Genomic DNA, 19,451 nt, shown 5'->3' with positions numbered 1-19,451 from the left:
CTTCTTCCTCCTCATCCTCCTCCTCGCCCCACGTATCATCATCATCGCTTCCTGACACGACGCTGAGTTCATCAAATTCCTCCTCATCCGTGTCAATTTCGTCGTCGTCCTCCTCCTCTTCTCCTCCGTCATCACCTTCCTCTCCTGTCAGATGTATAGAGGCGATGTCATTCTCGTCATCGTTCTGGTCGACGCCGTCTCCCAGTAGATCGATGTCGGATGACGTCATATTGATTAAACGGCGGTACTCAAACATGCCTTCATTGTCCATTTGTTCGATGTCGACACTCACATCATCGTCATCATCGCCCCAGTCATCGTCGCTATCGACGACCTCTACGTTACGCATTCGATGTATTTCGCGGAGGTATTCTCGCCGCAATTCGGGGAATGCCGATCTGTTGACGAAATCGAATAGCTGGTCGTCGTCCATTTCAAGGACGTTGACGCCATCCAGTTCATGGCATGAGCATTCAGAGCTTGACCCATCTTCGGACTGAAATTAAGGGATTGTGAGAACGAGCGGCATCAGTTAATTTTTTTTTAATAAGCATACATTCCATTCTTTATTGGTTCCATGACATTTGCTCCGGCAACAATAATTGCTCCGATGGAAAATCTGCACGTTAAAGGAATGGTCAGGGCTAGAAATATTTATATCTACATAAATAAAGTAAAATTCACAGAGAAAATGCTGAAAATTTCATCAAAATCGGATAACAAATAATGAAGTTATTGAATTTTAAAGTTTATCAATGTTTTGTGAAAACAGTTATATGCACATCGTCATGAATATTCATTAAATGGGCTGATGATGTCACATCCCCACTTTTCTTTTTTCTTATGTCATTACATGAAATCATAATTGCTTCATTTTTTTCATACATGTGTAAATGATGTGTCTCCATTATGATGAAATAAGTTGCGGCAATAAATAACCTTGAATAAACCTAATTTCATATAATAAAATACAAAAGAACAGGTGGGGATATGACATCATCAGCCCACCTAATGAATATTCATGAAGACATGCCTAAAATTGTTTCACCGGAATAATGCAAATCTTTAAAATTCAATAACTTCGTTATTTGTTTTCCGATTTTGATCAAATTTTCAGCATTTTACTTTGTGAATTTTTCTCTATTTATTGATATATAACCAGACTGGACCACCCCTTTAAGTTAAGCCTAAGTCCACGACTAAAGTCAACCCTAATCCTTATCTTTATATCATTCTGAAACCAAAACTCTCTGACAATCCTAACTCTAACCCTATGCCCTCTGAGAATTTAATAAGACAGGAGCAAATGTCGCAGGAGCATAATCGCCTATGTTTCGTCACCTTCTTACTAACCCTTGTCATGATTTGACAGATCCACCAAGGAAACTGACTCCAAACCGATCCATGATATGTCATTGGCAATAACGTGATATTATTTGGTCGGCCAGGAGTCGGTCTCACCGGGGCGACTGTGGAATAACTTCCTCTGGTCAATGCATGACCACAAGCCCCCCCCCCCCCACTCCCACACCACCCTTACACCGGTGGGAATAGAAGAAACACTACATTAGCCAATTTTTATATAGCGCTTTTCCAAGAACGGCTCAAAGCTCTTTACAGCATATTATTACCCCGGTCATTGGATTCATTTCAATCCCGCACGAAAAGTGCACAATTTCCACTCCCTGGGGAGCATTCCTTGTACATTATACTCACCGTTTTGCCATCACTGTCATTTCTTGAGGATGGTTCCCCAAGAATTCGGGCAGTTGCTTGGTCGTCATCCTCATCATTGTCCCCTTCTTGTCGTTCATCTAAACAAATCGATATTACCATAAAAATAAGAAAAGGAAAGAAGGAAAAAAATCCGAACTTGTTTTTTGGTGATACCATACCTTCCTCCTATAGCCTATCAAAATATTATCATGGCTTGTACTGCTTGTATTAACAGCAACATACATGCTTTTTAAAAAGCCAAGATTATAATTTACTTGATATTGCTTTTAGTTTGTTTAACATGTTTAATGGTTTAAATACCTAATGGTGTGTTTTGTTTGGTGTTACTTTACTTCTCATAACATGCCACAGGAGAAATCAGCAGTATTGTTATCATTATTCCAGGTGTATACTCATTAAGCATACAAATTGCAGACCGTACCCAATACATCTTGGAATACAAGTACAGAGAGTGAAAAATATAAGTTAATTGCAAACCTGGGCTCCGTAACACAAAAATTAGCGATCAATCGCCCGGGTCAATCGCTAAATGAACTGACCAATCAATATCAATGTTACACGTGTATTAGGTTTAAAATACTGACCAGGAACCAATCAGTGCAGTTCTTTCATATTTGCAATTCATCGCAAAACTTTGTGTTACGGAACCCAGATCAGCTGGAGGCCAGACTCGAACCTCTCATCTACATTATATCCACTTTATCTACTTTGCTCCACCGATTAAAACGACGCAGACATGCATAAAATCTTGTGAATAAAGATCCAAACTTACTTTTACAAAAGCAGCAGCATATTTTTTGAAATCTTTTAGACAGGCGATTTCTGGTCCGTCTCATCCGTTTTAAAAGTCTCCAACGTCTCGAGTTCATGCGAGGCATCTCTTACAAATTGTCATCAAATTGTCCTTTCATTTAAAAATTTGTCTTTGTTGCGTGTCCGGACAACCTATCGAAGTATTTGATTATTAAGTTGCTCCAGAAATATCCTTCATGTTCTAAATAGTATTTGAAAATTTAATTGAAATATTCTTTAACTTCAACGTGGTTGAAAACTTTCTTGGTGTATGTTCTAACCATTAAATTTTGTCCGGACACACAACATGCTCAACGCTGTGGTTATTGTCTGGTGTTTATTCTCTTGAAGTATCGTTTTTATGATACGTAAACAAACGAGGCAACCTGCAACTTTCTTATTGTGATGTCATCGCATTTTACGCGCGCCCCGCATGGAGCGCTGTGATTGGTCAGAAGTTTCGCAAATGCGCGCGCTGTCAAGTAATGCAATGCACACGCTGAATATTGTAATAGCGAATTACATTTGATCACAGTCGTCATGTCCGTTTTACGTGCATTGAACCCGTTGACCGACGAAAAGTTTTAAATGAAAAAAGAAATATCAGGGGCCATGCAACCGATGGGGGGGGGGGGGGGGGGGGGAGGGGAGGCTTCAGCCCCTTTCCCCAAAAAACCGTGTAAAAAACATAAAAAAACGGCCATCTGATCGTGATTTTTTTTTACATGGTCAGCCCCCCCCCCCCCACTTTCAAAACCGTTCTGCGGCCCTGTCTAACACAAGCTTGAATATATTCATTTTGTCATAAGGGGCATTTTACATAAATACAGATTGACATTGGTTCTCCTTCCATTATGCATTGACTACTTAAAATTGAAATGTAAATTGAAATATTGGACAAGTTCATCTAAAAATGTAATAACTAATCAGGCTTCAATTGTCTTCTTTCTTCAGGGTGGATTAAAAGCTGTAATTTGGACGGATGTTTTTCAAATGTGTATCATGGTTTGTGGTCTTTTAGCCGTCATCATCAAGGGATCCAGCGATCTGGGCGGTTTCTCGAACGTTCTCCGTATCGTTGACGAAGGAAATAGACTAGACCTATTCGAGTAAGTATTGGCCAAATCAATAAAACAATTACACATGGCGGTAAGTTTGGAAAATTGTATTTTTTACTTTAAAAATTCAAGAAATTCAACAAAAGTATGCACGAAATTCTTTACTTTCACTTTAGAAAATGCAAAAGCTTGGTCGCTTCGCCTACTCGCTTTCGATTTTCTTTGAAAAGATTTACACATCTCGCCCCCCCCCCCGACAAAAATTTCTACGTACGGCCATGCACTGACAAAAATAAATCGATAACCTACAAGATGAAAGAATAAATGTATAAATTAGAAAGTAATAACTGGATAACAAATAAGTGAATAAGTAAGTAGATAAATATTGCATAAATAATGCATTAATAGATTAGGTTAGAAATGACTTTTGAGAGATAAATGAATGAACAAATAGAAATAGACGAATCATAAAAAAGTTAATGAATCAATAAAATAGACAGTTTATTACATGAAATACTAAGTCGTAAATTTTAGGTTGCATCATTAAATAAGCAAAGGAAAGTATAAACAAATTAATAGATGAATCATTAAGAAAATAAATGAAAAAATAAATGAAAAAAAAAAAATTATTGGATAATTGAATAATTGAATGCATGAGTAAAATAATGAATCGAATAAATCAAATCAATGAATAATAAATGAATAAGATAAAGAAATGAATATTGAATAAATAAACAAAAAATCACTCAATAAGTAAATAACATAAATAATTAAAATAATAGTCATAAGACATCTGAAATAATTTTCTGCACTTTTCTCCTTTATTAAAAAAATACTTTTCTCGGATCGCAGTTTGTAACACATTATGTGCCCTTAACGGAAGAGATTTGGAACACGCACACGGTCCCTACAAAATGGGGGTCGGGTAGTCGGGGAAAAGGCCCCATCTTGTACATTTACTTGTACTTTGATTTAGGACATTTTCGGTTGTATGCAAATCTAATCAATAATATGTCAATGCATACACGAATCTCAATATCACAAAAGTTTTGTTTACAGTGCAGTTCTGTTTGCATGAAAATTTTACACTTTATTTACAACGATGTTATCATGATACGTGCCTGTTAAGAAATTCCCGTCTTTGCGCGCATGGGTGTTTCGATCTACTTTTTTTAACCGTGGACCTATACAATATTGATTTTGTAGGCATACCAAATAATCACACACACGTACCCGCAACCTTACCAACAACTAATTTATCCTATTTGATTTGATGGGTTTGATTTTTTTTTCACATTTCACAAAAATGCATACATCTTGTGTAAAGAAGAACATAATTACATTCACTGTTTTATAAACTAATTGATTAACGTGAAATATGAGGAATCAATTAGGTTCCCATGCCATTACCTGTCTGTATATCAGCCTGTGAATGTGTGTGTGTCTCTCCTGTCTGTCTGTATGTCTGTCTCTTTCTCTCTGTATCTCAATGTCTCTATTTCCTCGCCCTTTCTGCCTCTCTCCTATCTCTTTCATTCCGTCTTTATCTCTTTCTCTCTCTCCTTCTCCCCCTCTCTCTTTCCCTTTAACATATTTAGTATAATGACACACAAACACACATACCTCACATACTCTCTTTCTCTCTCTCTTCCAACTAGATTTAGCACCGATGTTACAGTCCGACATACATTCTGGAGTCTCATCATCTCTCCCTCCCCCTTTTTCCTCTCTGCCTCTCTCTCTCCTTCCCCCCCTCTCTCTCTCTTTTTCTTTCTTCCTAATAGATTCAGTATCGATGTAACACACATACTCCCTCTGTCACTCCATCTCTCTCTTTCTCCCCCTCTCCTATAGATTTAGCACCGATGTTACAGTCCGTCATACTTTCTGGGGTCTCACTATTGGATCCACCTTTATGTTTCTATCAATCTTTGGGATTAACCAGGCTCAAGTCCAACGATATGTTTCCTGTAACACAGTCAAGATTGCACGCATGTAAGTTTAAAGTTACCCATACCGAGGAATTATTTGAATAGCGCCATCATGAGTTGGGATTGGGAAAGATAGTAGAGAGATGTGGACCCATAATGCTCCAGTTTTTTTTTCATGTAGAAAGACCTTTTTTCTCCAAGCATTAGTTTAAAAGGAAACCCACTATAGGACATTATTTGAAAAACGCCATCTGGAGTTTAGATTGAGTTATTGGCAACATGGGGGTAACTACACGATTAAAAAAAGGGGCATGACTAGTGGTTACACGGGCCTAACTACAACTGGCAGGCAAAAGATATTCATTCGAGCCAGCCCATAGCTCAATTTTTTAATTTGATATTGCTGATTGACAAAATTGGATGAATATGACTGACAATCTAACGCTGATTCTAGGGAGGGTACCTACTCAACTTCCTTTTTCCAAATTGGAACGATATATCACCACTCTGGAACTATATTTTTACTGGCGGAAGAATTAGGGCCATTTTATTCTCTCAAGTGATGAATTTGATCCCGCCAGGTATAGCCTTCATAAATGCTGATTTATTTTTAAAATGAGCCGGTCGAGGTACCCTTTTCTGGTCAGATATGGAATGTCAGACATTTATCCTATCCACTGGTAGTAAACATTCAACCCTCAAATTTCCTCCTTATTTTTTTGAATTCTTTTTAAGTGCCACTTTAACACACGAGTCTATTGGAAATGAATTAGGCCTGTGATACCTATTTAAGGTGGCGCCATTATTGAAACCGTGTTCTGGTATGATTCATATATATGACGCTGCATTAAAAAAAAATTAAGACCGCCGATCCGACATTATTGGTTATTTATGAATCAATTTGTAAACATTTTGAAGCACTTATTGTTATTGCTTCGAAATTGCAGTTCCATATTTCCTCTTTTATTACTCACAAAGTAATATTACAAGATTTGATTGTTTTTGTTCAAATTACCATGTCAATGCATTAAGCTGTTCCGATATATAAATATGTATCCTGTTAAGAATAGTAATCCAACTCTTCTGTTTCACAAAATGCAACTTACATGATCGTAATGCTTTTCATCGTTAAATTTCAACTTAAAGTGATACTCCAGGCTGAAATGAATATGATTTGAACAAAAGAAAAATCAGACAGACATACCACTGAAAATTTTTGATCGAAATTGAACAAGGAATAACAAAGTTATGACATTTTAAAGAATTGCGTTATTTCATTAAAAAAGTTCTATGCATGTCTTCATGAATATTCAATGAGCAAACAGAAGATGTCATATCCCCACTTGTTCTTTTGTATTTTATTACATGAAGTTATGTTCATTTACTTTTTTTCCCTTTAAGAACTAAAAAAATGGATTGCCAACTGATATGCATTTGTTAATTATTCATTGCTGCACTTATTTTACTTATATTATTAATTCACACATGAGAAAATGACAAAAATGTGGTTTCATGTAATAACATAAGAAAAAGGTAAGTGGGATCTGACATCATCAGCCCACCGAATGAATATTCCTGACGACCTGCACATATAATTATTTTCACATAATACTCTACCATTAAATAACTTCGTTATTTGTTATCAGGTTTTGATGAAATTTTCAGCATTTTGCTTGGTAAATTTTATTCTATTTATTTAGATATAATTGTTTTCAGCCCGGAGTATCCTTTTAAGGACTATTAAGACTATCTATAACAGTTTGATTATCAATATTTATGTATGAATCTGTGGCTATAATATCGTTACGATTTTTTGCGATTTTTTATATTGATATAGATCTCTAGCCCTGGGGACCGCCATCATGTTGTTCCTGTTCAGCAGCGCCGTGACTGCAGGCCTGGTGATGTACGCCTACTACGCTGACTGTGACCCGATCTCCAGCGGCGCTGTGGCGAAAAGAGACCAGGTTGATATCAGTTACATCATCAAATGCTTATTATAATTATTGTTGTTATTTATTGCCCTTTTTAGCTGGCATTTCCATTCATTCAAAGCAGAGCAATGGAAATGAATTACATTGCTTAGAGGTTTAGTCCATAGGGGATTGAACCCCGAACTTTTACTTTTGTACACCACTGCGCTAAAACAACACCACCAAATAACTATACAGTTTACGGAACTTCTTATATTAATTTCGACGGTTTTTAGGGAAATACACTGTATGATAATAATCTGATTACCTATAATGCGCTTAAGACATACATTTTACGTATATAAGCGCTTACGAATGTATTGTGATATATAATTTTAATGCAAAAAAAAAACCCTTACATGTCCAGAGATAAACTTTTCAGCTATCTTTTTGGTATAGTATACTTAAGAACTGAGGATAAATTTCCTCACTAAAATCTAATTATCTGAATTCTTTTATTGTTGTTTTGTCTGATATTATTATTATTATGTTGATTTTTTTCATTTTTAATATTGCAACACTTCTTTGTCACTATGCATTTCTACAAAGAATGTTCATATAAAAGATAATGAACGAGGAAAAGTTGTCATTTATTTTGTTTTTATCTGTTTTTTTTCAGATGATGCCATATTTTACCTTAGATCTATTTAAGAAGTATCCAGGTTTACCCGGTCTCTTTCTCTCGGCTGTTTTCAGTGCATCATTAAGGTAAGTGTGACCAGCCCCCCCCCCAAAAAAAAAAAGGGTCACCAGGGAAGATTATCTGTAAACAATCATCTGTGCCCCGTAACACCAAGGTTAGCGATTAATCGCTAATTTGAAAGAACGGTTGTGATTGGTTCCTAGGGAGTCGACTGACCAAAATGCGCATGCAACGATGATCTTGATAGGCCATTTTATTTATCTAGCCCGTCTTCATACATTACAAATTTGAAGATCAACTTATTCGTATTTCTATATCTCATACAGTAGAAATTTGAAGTTGTAAAATTAACATAAGATACATTTATTTGCATCTTTTTTTACGGATTGCTCGGATGTTTTTAGGAGATCTCATGCTTTAGTGAAATCCAAACTTCAAACCTTGGCAATTGAGTCTTAGAACTCTTGCTGGAATGCTCCTCATGGAGTGGGGAAAGTGCATATTGTGTGAGCGGGCATGTTAGGATCCAATGACTGGAGCAATAATAATTGCAATGTAAAGCGCTTAGAAACAGAATGTAATAAGCGCTATATATTCAATTCAATTCAATTCAATTCAATTCAATTTATTTTCATTCTTCAACATAATACAAATAATTACATGATAAATCAATTCAATTCAAATAAAAGCATGAACAAAATTCAACATTGAATAAATAATATACACATTCAATAAGTGATTCAAATATAAATTAACATGCATGTCAATTTTAAATCAATATAATCAATATAATTAAATATAATTAAATCAATATAATCATATATCATGAGAAGAATGGAGGGGTCCACTGAAAAGCAAAGCTTGTAAAATGTGAACCCCTCAAATCCATGGACCTATATAAATCCATGGACCTACTACAAACTGCATCTACGATGCTATATAGGTGATGGCCTATATCCATGGATGCAGAAAGCTCCATGCTATAACTGATTCACCCTCTCACACAACAATGGAGATAAATCTAATCAATCTATTATGATTTATGATTTGTCGTTTAATTATCCCATTTTCTGATAATGTCTATATCTTCAGCACAATCTCATCTGGACTGAACGCAGTGGCAGCTGTGACGACTGAAGACATCATCAAACCTTTATGGCCGGGACTAAGCGATAAGCGATACACACAATTATCAAAGCTTATGGGTACTATTCAATATTATTTTGTTGGCAAATTAACCTCAGAAAAATATTCAAAACAAATGAAATAAATCTTGGAAAATTGATGTCCCTTACAACATGGATCCTACTAGTATGTTCTTTGTGTATACAAGTAGCTACTAATTCAACTAATCCTATACTACTACTACTACTACTACTACTACTACTACTACTACTACTACTACTACTACTACTACTACTACTACTACATGTACTACTACTGCTACTGCTACTACTACTACTACTCCTATACTACTACTACTACTACTACTACTACTACTACTACTACTACTACTACTACTACTACTACTACTACTACTACTACTACTACTACTACTCCTTCTCCTACTACTCCTTCTACTACTACTACTACTACTACTACTACTACTACTACTACTACTACTACTACTACTACTCCTACTACTGCTACTACTCCTATACTAATACTCCTATACTACTACTACTACTACAACAACTACTACTACCACTACTACTACTCCTTCCTCTACTACTACTACTACTACTACTACTACTGCTACTGCTACTACTCCTTCTCCTACTACTCCTTCTCCTACTACTACTACTACTACTACTACTACTACTACTACTACTACTACTACTACTACTACTACTACTACTACTAATACTTTTAGTACAATTATGTGTTCTAATTTAAATACTTCTACTGGTGTTGTTAACAATGCTGCTAATCTACACTTCTTATATCATTTTCCTTTACCACTGAACACTCGTACTCGAAAGAACTTGAATGATTCGAATATAATCTTCTATTTTTTCTTCACTTTTTATTCTTTATTTGCCTTCAGCTTTGTCTTATGGAATTCTTACAATTGGCTTTGCATTCATCGCCTCTTTTCTTGGTGATATCCTTAGTGTACGTAACGTATGACGTCATCTTTATGCAAACTTTACAATGATGATTCGAGATCAATGTAATTATTGTCTTAAAGACTGGGAGAAAATGGAATGATTTCTTAATGCTTTCGTGTACTTTCAATTTAGTGGGTGTGATGTCAAGAATCAATAGTTTTGGAGTGAATATTGATTTTCTCATGTAGTTCTCTGGAAACAAGAAGTAGTTATTGATATCGTCATTTCATCTTTACAAGTATTCCATTGTAAAGTGGAGTCGGCAAACTTACATTTAATAATTAAAGGGATGGTCCGGGCTGAAAATATCTATATCTAAATAAAAAGAGTAAAATTCACAAAGCAAAATGCTGACAATTTCATCAAAATCGGATAACAAATAACAAAGTTATTGAATTTTAAAGTTTATCAATATTTTGTGAAAACAGTTATATGCACATCGTCATGAATATTCATTAGGTGGGCTGATGATGTCACATCTCCACTTTCCTTTTTCTAATGTTATTACATGAAATCATAAATGTTTCATTTTTTCATACATGTGTAAATGATGTGTCTCCATTATGATGAAATAAGTTGTGGCAATAAATAACTAATGCACTTAATCAGTTGTCAATCCAATTGTTTTAGTTCTTGGTAGAAAATTTTTGATAAACCTAATTTCATATACTAAAATACAAAAGAACAAATGGGGATATGACATCATTAGCCCACCTAATGAATATTCATTAATGCATGCCAGAACCGTTTCACCAGAATCTTTAAATTCAATAACTTTGTTATTTGTAATCCGATTTTGATAAAATTTTCAGCATTTTGCTCCATGAATTTTACTCTATTTATTGAGATATAAATATTTCTAGCCTGGACCATCCCTTTAAAGACGAGAAAGTTCTGGGGAGCGTTTCATGAAGGGACTTTGTCCGACAAGTTCTGTTTTATCCGACAATTACCATGTTAACAATTCCTCTCAGCCAATCAGAATCAAGGAAAGATGTCAGATCTGACAACTTGTCGGACAAAAATGTTGATGAAACGCTCCCCTGGTTTTCATCTGACAAGTTTGTAGGATCATACAACTTTCCTTGATTTTGATTGGCTGAGACGCAATGTTACTATGGTAACTATCGGATAAAACTGGATTTGTGGATGAAAACGTCAGACAAGTCCTTTCATGAAAAAGTTCCCTTGGTCGCGACCATGACTTCACACATTGATATTGGGGGGAGGGGCGTTAGGCACGTTGGCCCATTCCATGAACTATATATTATAATTATTATGGGGGCAGTTTTCATTTCTATTTCATTTTTCATTACTTGCCATTTATTTGCACCATCTTCATTTCGTACAAAAATTAATATCGTTATATCGTACTTATATTTGTATAAATCATCTCATTTACTTTTCGGCCTTTTATTTCAGACCGTGCTGAATTTCTTTAGTATGTTCGGCGGTCCAACCTTAGGACTATTCAGTGTGGGAATGTTCTTCCCATGGACAAATTCAAAGGTATATATCAACGGTAAATCATATCAAATCAAATCAAATCAATTCGAAGCAAGCACATCAAAATAATCAAAGCAATCAAATCAAATAAAAGGAAAATAAGTCGAAACAAAGCAAACGAAGTCCAGTCAGGTCAGGTCAGTAAAGTCAAATCGAATCAAATCAATCAGGTCAAGTCTAGCCAGGTCAAATTAAGTCAAATAAATTCGAATGAATTGAAATGAAATCAAATCGAATCTAATCAACTTAAATCAATAAATGTCAAATTAAGTCTAGTCAAATCAAGTCAAAAGCAAATCAAAACACTATTAGAAAATGATTTTCTTTTGGAGCCCTATCATCTGTTGTAAACGTAATCTGCATTTTCTCCACTGCCGAGGGGAAGTTCCTACACGATGATTTCGGCATCCCTACTGGAATTAACACAGTATCCCACAGTGTGTGCCACAATGTGGAACATATTGTGAAATCACCTTCACACTTAAATTCGAGCATTTCAACATTGTGAATCACATATTCACATAGTCGACCATGTGAACACGCTGTGAACAGTCACACTGTTGAGGTATCCACAGTGTGAAAATATCTTCACACTGTTAAATTTAAGCACAACAGTTTGAATAATCATTTCACATAATTCACACTGTGAACACACTGTGATCACACGGTATTACACTGTATTCTTTCCAGGAGGGATATATATGATCTTATCGAGATTACCTTTCAGTTGCATTGTCTTTTGGAATCCCTATGAACATTAAGGTCAGAAAAATGCCCAAAATGAGAGCGCCGTATCTGAAATCATGTCTTTTGAATTTTTGCCATCGACTCGTTAGGCTGAATTTGTTGTGTTTTTTTTAAATAAGTTCGAAGGAATATGTTTCAACATAGAGCTATTTGAAAAAGTATGAAAATTATCGTAAAGCTGTTTCGAATGCAAATGAAAATTGAATTATTATCTATTTTAAATATAATAACTAGGAAGGAAAAAAAATACCAAACTTATTCCAGTGCTTTTGTGATTCCAAGATAATAATGTATAATTTTGGTTTGCATGCATCAACACAAGGTCTTCATTCGTCCAAGTTCTCTTTTTTTTCAGGGGGCCTTTTGCGGAACTCTGATCGGTCTGGTGTTCTCTTTCTGGATTGGTATAGGGGCACAGGTGTACCACTCTCCTTACCCCGCCCCTCCTTTTTCAACTTCTGGGTGTGTCCTGTATAATGACACATTGAATCTCTACAACTCTACTGCATATAACGCTCATTTACTTAATGACGTTGTGTCCAATTTCACCAAGCCGACGCTAGATGGCGCTACTACAGTCGATTTGGCGGTGACATCGGACGATCCCGCTCTTTCTGTTGACGAGAGGTACGTTTGCTTTTCGATGGGTGACGAAGTATTTAAGTTTTCTAAAGTTGCAAAATGTGTCATTTATAGTGCCGGTTTCTTGTTGCTTTGTGTTGTTTTCATGCATTCTAATGAATGTCAAATGAATAACTCATGTTTTATTTCATGTACACTGTAAAAGAATATTGGGTAAAATATTTACCACGACATGACAAGGGTATAGGGGCACAGGTGTACCCCTAACCAATTTGTCTAACCAATTTGGGGCAGCATTTTACCCAATGCGGGAAGCATATTGTCCAGTAAGGTTAAAAAAAAGAAAAGCAGCAATTACTTTAGAATGAGCAAAATTTTCATCACACTGGATAAATAAAAATGCCCAAAACAAATGCCCAACGTTGGTTGGACACATAATTACCCTCATGGAGCATTTTTACCCAATATTTTTTAGCGTGTACAGTACAGATGCATGCACTGAGTTTTAGGAAATAAAACAAAGTGAAATTAATTATTCTTATTTCAGCCGTTTGTTTTCTTTGTCACTAGTGTGTCGCGGGGTGTGTCGTATTTGGTTATTCATTTTTCTTATCTTTTACAGACCTGCAATTGCAGCTCTTTACAAGCTCTCCTATACATGGTATGCTTCCGCCTCCTGGCTGGTTACCGTCTTTGCAGCTCTCCTCATTAGCTTCCTAACAGGTGAGTTCTAGCCTCTCATTGGTCAGTTTGTGTTCAGTCGCAATCAAGGATACGTTACCAGGTCTCTGATTGGTCGAGCCATGCTTAATCACAATACATCGAGGTTTCTGATTGGTCATATTGTGTTAAGTCGAATTCAAGGATAAGTTCGCAGGGTCTGATTGATCGAGCCATGCATGCTCTGAATTACAAGAACTCGGATCGAGGTTTATGGCTGGTAAAATGGCGTTCAGTCTCCGTCAAGATTTTGTTATCGGGTCTGTGATTAGTCTTGTCGTGCTTACTCACAAGATATTCAGAACAAGGGTTCTGATTGGTCAAATTATGCTCAGTCGAAATCAAAGTTAAGTTATGTAGTCTCTAATAGGTCGAGCCATGCTCATTCACGAGCTACGCAGATCGGGGTTTCTAATTGGTTAAATTGTTATCAAGGCTCAGTTATTAGCTCTCTGATTTTTTTAGCAATTGTTTTAAAAACATAGATGCATGTTATGTTACAGATTTCAAAATGAGTTCATACAGAATCCAATAAATTGACTACCTAAGTGTCTGTATATCATGGCCCGTATTCTGAAGTCAGGTTTAACTCAGACCATGGTCTAACTCTGTGCTAAAATTATGGGAAGCCAAAGGTGTCAAATTTTTAAATAAGTTGTATGTTTCGTATGTTTACTGTGCTCTTTCCTGATTCATCGATGGTGAAGACAATCATTTATTCATACTTCCTACGCAATTATGAATGATTTGAGAGCCAAGTGAGCTGAAATATTATATCTCTACTTATAGTGATTTATGTAACAATTGGCTGTCCATACTTAAACCACAGTTTTAAACCTTAGTTTAACTTAAACCCGACTTCAGAATACGGGCCTATGAATTTAAAAAATATATATGTGCCAAATGATTCTGCAAGAAATTGTGTAATTGCTTAGCAACTGGCAAAATAAAGCATGACATTTCAGCCATTATTTTGTCGGGTGTTTTTCCAATAAGTAATCATAGGACTATACTGTCCCACGTGTGCTTATCCGTGCTGGCGATCTTCAGTGTGTTCGGTATTCAGCACTGATTTCATGATTTCACAAAGTTACAGTTAACCTTGGTTTTTTGAGACTTTCTCATGAGATCAGTGTTGACTTCAACTCCTTTTATTTATCTTTAAAGGATAATATCTTTTTGTATATCTGTCTCATACGTTAAATACATTCTGTTTACAATTTTAACATGTTTTAAGCACGTTGTTTAAGCCCGTCACTCTAACAACTACTATTCAAACTTTTTAAACAACTTTTTGAACTTTTTAAACAAGTTGTTTAAAAAGATTAAGCAATTACGAAACAGTTTAAACAATTTGTTGTTAGAGTGACAGGCTTAAACAATGTGCTATTTTTTTTTACTGTGTAGGTGCTACGGACCCAAAGGATATTGATCCTCGTTTGATTTGCCCAGTGGTTGATACGATGTACTGCTGCTTGCCCGAGAAGTGGAAGAGCCCATTACGATGTGGGGTGGGCACGGATTTTATCAAGGTGAAAAATCAACAATTTTCCTCACCTTCGGGCCAACAACGGGCTCTAAAAAAAAAAACCGTCCAAGAATCCATGGCCTTGCACATTGTGGAGCACTTCAAAACATCAAGCGAGAACAAAAATATTCACCTGACATTCAACTGCTTGTAATAATTTTCTCCCTTGAGCAGGTTGAATGTTTTTTTAACACAAAAAGTCTGGCGCTAAATAAATGCCGTATATTCTAACATAGGTTTTTCGAGAATTCAGTGGCAAATTATAATAATATTTATGTTAATTTTCTCGATTACATTTTTCACAAGTTTTAGGGTGCGGTGCACCGGTTAATTGCCCGACATTGCAGAATTGAACCAACAATTCTTCAAGTTCCCAACATAAACTTTGTTTGTCCTCCTAAGTCCATGATTTGTGTAATCCATTGTCATTTCAACAGGAAATTGAGTACGATGGCGTGATCGAGAAAGAAATGAAAGCTAATCAGAACCTTGTGAAGAATGGGATACAGGTCGACCGAAAGCCCGAAGACGAGATCATCGAGGAGATCGTGTAGATGAAAATGTGATGTGTAAATATGTGACATAGCGCCCCCTCTCGATATAGTTCAGGATACTCAAACTCCATTGATATCATCATGTCTTCTCGGAGTAAAGGAATTTCATTTCATTTTTTCTTTTATTGGTTTTTGCAACATTTTTCATAACAAAACTCTGGATGAAAATACATATCTGAAATTTGACATCAAGATAATGAACAATAGTTTTGTATATAAATCATCAAATATATCTTACATAAATGAAAAATATGAAGTGGTATTTTCTGTTACACAATAAATAGGATGGTTGCAAGGGTCGTCACAAAAGCAAAGCTTGAAAACGTAACAGCCCTGGAAAATAGCCAAAATAATTAATATATATTGTCATTAAACGTGCAAGTGCATGAGGGACTGGGGGGGGGGTGGGCAAGGGAGATGCTTGGTCCTTAGCATGGAATTTTAGAAAATAACACGTTTTGTTGTTTGATTTTTAATTTATACATGTTCTAGATAAAAGTCAAATGTCTAATTAAAATAATGATAACAATGGTAATGATTTTCTTTTTTTTTATTTGTTAGGTATTGGTTTAATTGCAATTCTTTTATAGTTCGTTTAAAGGAATAAAATGATCTTGGCAGCTTGAGTGAATCTGGCAATGCATTCCAAATATCAGGTCCATGATGTCTTAGTGTTTTATGTGCAAATAGTGTCCTGGGATTTTTCAAGTGAATATTATTGCATGTTCTTGTTGGATATGAGTGTAAATTGTTATTATATGAAAATAAATCCGTGAATACTGGAGGAAGCATGTCGTAATTATATCTATACATAAACAGTGCTATTTGTAAAGTATTAATATCATTTATCTTAAATATTTTCAGACGATAAAAAAGAGGGTCTATATGTGAAAGATATGCAGATTTTGAACTAATTCTAACCGCTTTCTTTTGCAATAAAAGTATATGATTAAGCCTTGTCTTGCAGCTATTCCCCCAAATGAGGTTACAGTAGTGAATATATGGTAAAATCAATGTATTATATATCATAACAAGAGATTTCTCTGGTAAGATTTTTTTTAGTTTACATAGTATTCGAATTCCTTTAGCTACAGAGGAAGACACGTTGCTTATGATTGATTGATTGATTGATTTTATTCGTCAAGAATATCACAGGAGGTTACAATGAAATTGAGGAAATACCTTGACAGGATAGCCCATGAAAGCCGAAAGGCTTATTTCCAATGGGGTCCTATAGTTAGTATAAAACATTAACATATTGTAACAAAAAATATAAACTACGACAAGTACTGGAATATTGGGGAAAAAAAATAAAATACATACAAACATATCCATCAGTCATATAATTTGCAAACATCTGAAGCAAACAATAATCTTCCTAATATGTAAAACAAGATTATATTTTAACATACCCTAATGTATACATTATCTACAATACTAGAAACCAACTGTACAAAATGTGTTATTTTACTGGTAATGCTGTTCTCGGGCAGTTTCCAGTTTTAGGTGATTTTTTAATGCACTCTTAAATTGACAAAAGAATTTAACGGCTTTTATTTTATCAGGAAGAGCATTCCAAGATTGGATGCCATTAAAATAAAAAGTGTTTCCAATATGTCCTTCACGTTTTGGTAATACGAAATTAAAATTACTATTTCGAGTATCGTACCTATGGATATTTGATACCCGGGTGAAATTATTTGCTATATAATGATCTAATTTATCCGAATAGAATATTTTATGCACGTGGTGTAATACTAATTGTTGTGACCTGTGATCTACATGAAGTTATCCTGCCTTTTCAAGTTCATTATATCCGACATGTGCTCTTGGTCCTAAAACATTTATATATCTCACAATTTTATTTTGAATTATTCTTAGCTTTTTCTTATCCGTAACACCCAGACTACCGTACCAAGCCGCATTAGCATAGTCGAATAAACATTGTATTAATGCAAAGCATAAAATACGTCTAGACTTCATATTCAAACAGGTTTGATATCTATACAAAAATTTCAAGCGTGAATTAGCCTTTTTGGCGATTGAGTCTACCAGACCCGTCCATGATAGGTTACTTGTTAAATTAATTCCCAAATATCTTACTGAATCTTTTCTTTCAATTACCTGATTATTATATGAAACCTTGAAATCGTGTGTATATCTTAACTTTCGTTTAGAACAAAATAAAATGCTTTCCGTTTTCCCAACGTGTAAACTAAGCTTGTTGTCAGACATCCATTCGATGCAATTAGCCAAATCAGCACTAAGTTTTTTATCAATTATCTTATGTGAAAGGATAGTTAATAAATGAAAGGATAATTGACATATTGAATGAATGAATGAAGGAATGAATAAATGAACGAACGAATGAATGAATGAATTAATAATTAATACCTTACTCTGTATTGTCATGTTGAATGTTCAGATATTCAGATATTCAAACTTTATTGTCATGCTCATATAAAATGAATTACACTGGCATGAAAATCATATTCTGGCTGTTGGTAAACAAAATAATGTATAACATATAATAAATAATTACCCAAATTATAGAATTGAATAATATATAATACAAAATTACGCACAAAACTTAAGCACAGGTGAAAAAATTAAAATGCCGTTACGAAAATGATGAAAATTAAGAAAACGAAGAGACAAAACCAACAGAGAGATAGTCACCGTCGAACAGCGCCTTTGTAAAGCAGTCTTTCAAAACTGAACAGGTCAACCCTGTAGTATTAAAGGAATAAATAAATAAGTAAGTAAGTAAATAAATAAATAAAAAAAGATAGATAAATGAACGAGTAGGTAAATAATTGATTAAACGAATCAGCAAATAAATCTAAAGAAAGAAATAGAGACAGGTATATGATATAGATAAATAAATGAATGAATTGATTGATTACGAAATAAACAAAACAATAGATAAACGAATGAGAATGAGGTAACTAACTAATTGAATGAATGGATGGATAAATGAATGAATAAACAAATACATGAAAAATACATAAATAGATGAGAATTACCACGTTTGGATTTACCAAATGAAGGCTGCCTTTTCATTTTAGTGATCGATGGTGTACTCATTCCTAACTTATCAGTGCCTCGGACATTGTAATTTTCATGGAAACTGCGTGTGTGGTTGGGTTTTTGTTCTTTTTGTGTTTTTTTGCAGAATGTTTTATACAACCCCTTTAATGAACAGATTTGAAGGTTTGTAATCATTAAATTAGACATTCCATCCTTTCTCAACAACCTACTGCAGCAGCATAAATTGTCTGATAACGTTTCATCCGTCATCATTTTTTGAAGGAGATCAACATCGGCATCCAGAGTTTCAAAGAAGTTTGGGGTATTAACTTCGAAGTTTAAATAAAAGATGGCATAACGACTCTTTGTAGTATTCATGAACGTGAGTCATTTTGATATTTAACTTTTTTACGACATCGATAATTGTTTCCAATAGTAAAGAGAAAATTAAGAATTTGAAAGGGTAATAAAAGCCTCCAACGTTATATTGGTGTGACATTTGAATCACACAATCGATTTACAGTACCATAATGATGCAA

General features: G+C 34.9%; 1 protein-coding gene across 1 annotated transcript in view; it reads left to right on the top strand.

Moving 5' to 3' along the window:
- Positions 1–18,783, top strand: part of LOC129280894 (sodium-coupled monocarboxylate transporter 1-like) — a 28,675-nt gene extending 9,892 nt beyond the window's left edge. The window contains exons 5-15 of the mRNA XM_054916887.2: positions 3,484–3,638; positions 5,442–5,582; positions 7,356–7,485; positions 8,111–8,199; positions 9,227–9,339; positions 10,182–10,249; positions 11,668–11,754; positions 12,854–13,125; positions 13,703–13,803; positions 15,208–15,332; positions 15,766–18,783. Of these exons, the coding sequence (XP_054772862.2) occupies positions 3,484–3,638; positions 5,442–5,582; positions 7,356–7,485; positions 8,111–8,199; positions 9,227–9,339; positions 10,182–10,249; positions 11,668–11,754; positions 12,854–13,125; positions 13,703–13,803; positions 15,208–15,332; positions 15,766–15,882 (1,398 nt within the window). The 3' untranslated portion in view covers positions 15,883–18,783. The remainder of the gene's footprint in view (positions 1–3,483; positions 3,639–5,441; positions 5,583–7,355; positions 7,486–8,110; positions 8,200–9,226; positions 9,340–10,181; positions 10,250–11,667; positions 11,755–12,853; positions 13,126–13,702; positions 13,804–15,207; positions 15,333–15,765) is intronic.
- The last annotated feature ends 668 nt before the right edge of the window (positions 18,784–19,451 follow it).

Source organism: Lytechinus pictus, chromosome 17 (genome assembly GCF_037042905.1).
Source record: "Lytechinus pictus isolate F3 Inbred chromosome 17, Lp3.0, whole genome shotgun sequence".
NCBI classification, from domain to species: Eukaryota; Metazoa; Echinodermata; class Echinoidea; order Temnopleuroida; family Toxopneustidae; genus Lytechinus; species Lytechinus pictus.
Note: the sequence above shows the minus strand (reverse complement) of the source record. Positions and strands in the feature narration are given on the sequence as shown.